Below are 6,419 nucleotides of genomic sequence, written 5' to 3'. Positions count from 1 at the left end.
GGAGCCAGACCACCTCCTGGTTTTCCTGAACGTTCAATTATTCAGACTAGTCTATTCCAACACTCATTCAGCTTAAGAGGGAGTTTACCACGCCAACCTGGAACAGGAGACTAAAAAAACACAAACAAAATATGTGGTTGCATATCCAAAAAACAAGTTTGAAATGCCCACCATATTTTTATTGCTACATTTGATCCTGAAGTTTGGCTACTCTGAGCTTTGTGGGAATTTATTTACAGGCTTACTGAAATGATCACGCTACTGTATTAAGTTGAGGAAGGCATTGAAAGTTGGACACCCCTGTGAACGATCAAAGGGTGATATCTAAAACTCACTCTCATCGCCCAACAACATATATGGGTATGTGAGACGGTTGCTTTGCAAAAAACTGGATCCTAGGGACTTCCCCAGGAGGGCTTCAGCTCCTCTGTAGCTCTCTGGTGTGCCCTCCTACCTCTCCACCCTGCTGCCTTTGGGGGAAATTCCAGTACAAAGGCTACTGTGTTTGGGAATGTTTGTATTTCCCCCATCTCTGTAGAAGGCAGAAAACCTGTCCCTCGGGGCAGCGGGTCACAATGGCAGAGACCTGGGGGAAAACACTGCTGTGGGATTTTCAAACAAGGGGTCTTTTCTAAATGGCCTCACCTCAATGTGGCAAGAACACTGGGCCAGGGGAATGGATGTGGATTCCAGGTTAGGCACCATCATTTATAAGCTACATGAACTTGGGCATGTCACTTAACTACCTAAAGCATTGGTTTCTCCGTCTGTAAACAGAATAACAATACTTATCAACGTGGTGTGGAGGTAAATGAGTAGAAACCTCAGGGTTTTTATGAGATTGAATGAAACAGTTCCTGTAAAGGGCTGAAAGGCTTGGCACCGCCCAGCTGTTCTACAATGCTAATTATTATTGTTATTATTATTGAGAAATGCAGGGAAACGTCAAGACTATAACAGTGTATATTCATATATCTGAGAAAATGCCTCATCTCATGTATAGGCCAGTATTCTGACAGTTACTAAATACGTAAAGATAATCTAAGAAGTCAAGATTTTAATATATAAAAATAAACAAATATAAAAAACAAATAATCATTCATATGGAATTTAATGACTAGGGAAAATGATCACCCTAGATTTTTCCTTCAGCTAGGAAACCTAGATTTTCTCTTAATACCAAGATGCTGTGTTTTTGATATAAAAGACAAATAATAAATAAGGACGTGAAAAAAGGATCCCTTGCTAGTAACCAAGTAATAGCAATTAGAAGATACATTTTGACATCTAAAATAAAAGTACAAACAGTTCATCATATCCAGTGCTGGTAAGATGGTGGCAAAACTTGTATGCTCATTCTCTGCTAGCAGCCTTGGAAATTGGTACTACCTTCTTAGAAAGTAATGGGGCAGCATGTAACAAGAGCCATAAAACATTCTACTCCCGAGTCTTTCTCTGCAGGAAATAATTCAGCAGAAGTAAAAAGAGATGTATACAAAAACCAAAAATAAAAACAAATCTTTTTGTCCTCACTCTTCCCCCCGCCCCCAAAAAGTGGGAAAGAATATAAATTTTCAAATTAGTTGAATGGTTTAATATGTTAGAGTAAATCAATACAAGGGAATATTATATAGCCATTGATTGTGACAACTACCTGTAAACGTGGAGGATATTTAGGATCTGATGTTTAAATAGCATATATGCTATTATTGTAGCTATAAGAAATAAATGTAGCACACTGGAAAATTAATACACAAAAATGAAACAATTAAGTTTGGGAAAAGTGATTATGTACTTATTTGTTTAAATATTTCCTTAATCTTATTATATTATCATTTAGCTTTTCTAAAAAATTATGTGGTTACAGGGTAATGGTTCTTTGGAGTCACCTAATATACCTGCTGAATTCCACATAAGCACCAAGCTCAGCCATCCTACAGAAGCTCCTGTGACCCAGAGGCAAGGGCATCTCAAGGGATGGAGGTCTTCACAATAGAGACATGGAGTTCTAAGGCACTGACTAGGTAGGTGATGGTTCTCCTCTGTAATTTTGTTTGCTGATTTCGTTCTACAAGGAAGCAAAACAACTACTATGGTTTATTCTACTTTTTCTTGGCGTGGATGCCTTGAATTCATATTTTTAATTTTAATTTTTATTTTAAGTAGCCTCCACCCCCAATGTGGGGCTTGAACTCATGACCCTGAGATCAAGAGTTGCATGTTCTACCTACTGAGCCAGCCAGGTGCCCCTGTATTTTTAATATTTTTAAAAATAGATTGTTTTCCTTGGTGATCCCCAAATTAATTTCAGACGTCTAACAAAGTACACAAAAGTACAAGTAAACATAAAACTGCTCTTGGGGGGTGACTGGGTGGCTCAGTCGTTAAGCGTCTGCCTTTGGCTCAGGTCACGATTCCAGGGTCCTGGGATCGAGTCCCACATCGGGCTCCCTGCTCAGCAGGGAGTCTGCTTCTCCCTCTCCCTCTGCCCCTCTTCCCTGCTTGTGGTCTCTCTCTCTCTCTCAAATAAATAAATAAAATTAAAAAAAAAAACTGCTCTTGGATGGGCTAAAATAGCAATATTTTGTAGTAGCATTCAAGAGGCAGTTCAATTTCCTTTTCCTCCCTTCTCTCCTAAGTAAGCCCTTGGCATCCTATACTGTCCATCCAGGGAAACAGAGGCCAAAAGAAGGGCTGCACAGAGAAATCCAAAATTAAACTGGCTTAGCTCTTTACATGGAGAAACTGTTCTGGAAAGACCTTTTCTTGCAAAGCAGCATTGCCAGTAGCATCTCTGCCACCAGGCCAGTCTCCCAGGAGTGAGGGAGGGAAGATGTACCCTTTAAAAAAGGAAAGAAAGAAAAAGAACCACAAGAAGGATGGGTACCGCAGCAAATGTCTACCTGGGTCTCCCTACACTGTCTTGGGTGAGAGTGGCCAGGAAGGCTTTTCCCCTACAAGCGTGCCCTTTGTTTAAGCCTTTATTCCTACTAAAAAAAAAGAAATAGCCCCCACTGGGGAGTGGGGTGTTTGGAGTGTGTGCAACGGCAAGTGTGTGGATTCATTAAACCTTAACAAGCATTCAGTAGTTAAGTAAATGAAGTTTATGGGGACCTGTTGGGGGAAGTAGGTTTTGTCAGTTGACAGGATGAAGAGAGAAAGGTTGGTACCAATCCACCATGAAAACAAAATGAGAATTGTGCTCTTTTACCCCTGTGGCCATCATGTAACATTACGCTTTTCCTAAGATCACTTACATGTCTATACTGATTTTTTTTTTTTTAAATGTGACTACAGCTTTTCCAGCATTTGTTGACTCCACAACTTCGTTTCGAGTCTCAATTGCAAACAGTCAAATAACTCTGGCTCTAAATTAGATAAGTAGAAAAAAAAAGATGATCTTTGTATTAGATCCTTGAGTCTACACTGAATCATGCCTACATCTAAAACCAATATCTGCATAAGATGCAAGAGAATCTCAAAACAGTTCAAACTCCCATAAACAGCACTGTTTTTAATCTGTTGCCTACAACATACCAATGAGAAAAATCATGGTATCGTGTCATAAAGTGCTATGCAAATGATGCTATTTGTAAGTATTAACATAATTTAGTGCTTACAGTCATATTCTCATTTCTAATAATTCTCCCAGAATGGAGTCTTTCTCTGGACTCTTAGCCTGCAGGATAGTCTTTCATCAAGAAGCTGAAATTTTTAATAACCTGCCAGCATATGTTTTGTATGTGCCAGGCTAGGCTTGATGACACAACATCTTCATTATCAAAAGAAACAGGTCTACAAACTGTAATAGGACATTAAAACATGCCTGTGCTCATAAAGTAATGCTTTGATGTCTAAATGTGCACCATTACCATGGTCTTCTGGAACAAAGGATAATTCCAATCCTAAATTCTCAATAGCTGCACTCAGTGGAGATGGCAGTTCACTTCTATTCTGAATACAATTTCACTTTGAAGGCAAAAGAATGTCAATAGTCTCCTACAAAAAAAAAAAAAAAGCTCTTCGGAACCGCTTTACTTTTCGTTTTTATTTTTGGCTTCTAACTACATCCTGGCTAAGCACAGTCCCTCACGGTATTAAAAAGATTTCTGAATAATTATTTTTTCCTTGTTAAGTTAAAAAAATGATGTAGATAATTAATTATTCAAGAGTTTCACATTTAATAATATTAACACTAACGCCAAATGTATTTGGTGACAATTTTAAACGGTGTAGTTGAAAGTAATTGAAATTAAATAACGTGTAGTCAGGTTTTAAGTGCAATTCAGCCACATGTTATTATTCTAACCATTTTTTAAACTTAAAAGTCAAACATTTTAAGTTTATCATAGTCTAGTACCAGGGAATTATTTAAAAATGATTAGCTTGAAATATTGTGAAAAATACCTCACACACGAACATTTTGATTTTTTTTAAATAAAAAAGTCTTATTTTCATGGTTTAATCTCAGCTGTTTTGCTTTAAAAAGAAAATTGAAATAAATATACAATATGAAATAAAATCCAGTTTAACGAGAACACAAGAGATATCTCTATGGGCCTCAAAATTAAATACATTTTCATTGTTTTATTTTTTTTTCTAGAAGAGTAATTCACTTTGGTATCCTTTAAATAATATGTAAAAATCTGGCCATGACAGGTAGTGCGTTTAGTCCATTCACTGATCGAGGGGGAAGAAAAGCCCGGAATAGATCATGGGGAGAACAGTAACATTTATCAAAGGGAACTCTCTCTTCTGACTGTTCCCTAGATTTATTCGTCATTTCATTTCCACAAGAATAATGTGGTTCTCTCTTGTGCGCCCCTCCCTTTCCATCACTCGTGTCTTGATTCATATACTGTTGTAGTGGGATGCTCAATGCAGATGCAACTTACTGCCCAGCCCACCGCTATGTATGTTGGCAGGGAAGGAATCAGTTAAGGGAATTTGCACCCACATTTTCCTATCAGTTATGCTTTCATTAGTACGTCAGCCAAAATAGACATTTGACATTCAGAGAAGCCAGGGAGGTCTAGGCCTCTGGATGAAAAGTGAGGCAGCTTTAAGAATGGTGGGTTTAACTGATATATGAAGCCATTAAAATTACTTTAATTATTAAGCAAGTTTAGAACAGACTAAGAAGTTGTACAATTCATCCTTCCACCAGTATACGTGGAAAAACCTATATACAACCACTCATGTGTTAAGGCTTCTTTCCTATTATTTAGCTTTTGCTGGGAGATTTTCTGGCTGAGATGTATTATTTTCTCAACATCTCATAGGGACCAGCGGTTACATAAATTTCCTTGAACTGTCTTCAAAAACATATGACTGCTGACAGAATGCTTTTATACATTAGCTTCCAGGTGACAACCATTCACTACTAGAATTTGTCTCTCATAATAAAACACAGCCAGCTTAATAACAACAGTTGTTAGAAGCACATGATCGAGACTCACTTAGACCAAAAGATGAGATTTGTAATGCTATTTGAATATGGTAAAAAAAATTACTTCCTAATTATCATAATCAACTTGAAGATGTGACTGAAGACTTTTAGGGCCCAAAGAAGGGACATTTAAAATAACCTAATCATACAGGCTTCCAGTTATGAATATAACTGGAATGAATAAGTCATGGGGATGAAAGTGACAGCATAGGGAATGTAGTCAATGGTATTGTCATAGTGCTGTATGGTGACAGATGGTGGCTACGCTTGTGGTGAGTACCGTCTAATGCATAGAGTTGTCGAATCACTGTTTGTACACCTGAAACCAATGTAACTTTGTGCGTCAACTCTACTCAAATTTAAGAAAATTTTTAAAATATATTAGAAATAATATTAAAGTAACTTGATCAAGCCCATTCACTTTGTATATGAGGATTGAGGCCCAAGAAAGTCAAAATGACTGGCCTAAGATCTCACTGCTGACAGGTGATGCAGCTGAGTCTAGAAGAAAGTGCTTTCACTGCCCAGCTGAGCCTTTTTCATCATCTGCTAACTGCGCACAGACACCGTGGGCTTATGTCAACACTGAACTCACTTGTGCCCATTTCTTCCTCCAGTTCTCGTGGCCGTATCTGCCCCTCTCCTGTAGGAACCACTTGTAGCACTGTAGGTGGGAAGGAATGTCACAAAATGCAGTCCCGTTTCCTCCAAACTCATAGTCCATTTTAAAGAGCCAGCGTTGGATTTCCAGGTGATCTATGACCAGCTGACCCAGCTGTTCTAGCATCTGTGGGGCCCAAGACACAGCAACATTTAATATGGCTCGTTTTCTAGATTCCTTCTTATTGTATTAACTTACTTGTACTTCTTAGGTATATTCAAATGGTCTGTTCGTTTGGTTATCTTCTAATTATTAGGACAGATTAGAAGTTTTAAGTGATATATATATATATATATATATATATATATA

General features: G+C 37.9%; 1 protein-coding gene across 5 annotated transcripts in view; it reads right to left on the bottom strand.

The window, feature by feature from the left end:
- IQCH (IQ motif containing H) overlaps nucleotides 1-6,419 on the bottom strand; it is a 206,262-nt gene that overhangs the window by 67,126 nt on the left and 132,717 nt on the right. For 4 of the 5 annotated variants that reach the window (XM_032417798.1, XM_032417799.1, XM_032417800.1 and 1 more), the window contains one exon: nucleotides 6,045-6,236. The exons of the other annotated variant lie outside the window; for it this stretch is intronic. In XM_032417798.1, the coding sequence (XP_032273689.1) occupies nucleotides 6,045-6,236 (192 nt within the window). The remainder of the gene's footprint in view (nucleotides 1-6,044; nucleotides 6,237-6,419) is intronic. 5 annotated transcript variants of the gene reach the window in all.

Source organism: Phoca vitulina, unplaced genomic scaffold, assembly GCF_004348235.1.
Source record: "Phoca vitulina isolate PV1807 unplaced genomic scaffold, GSC_HSeal_1.0 scaffold20, whole genome shotgun sequence".
NCBI classification, from domain to species: domain Eukaryota; kingdom Metazoa; phylum Chordata; class Mammalia; order Carnivora; family Phocidae; genus Phoca; species Phoca vitulina.
Note: the sequence above shows the minus strand (reverse complement) of the source record. Positions and strands in the feature narration are given on the sequence as shown.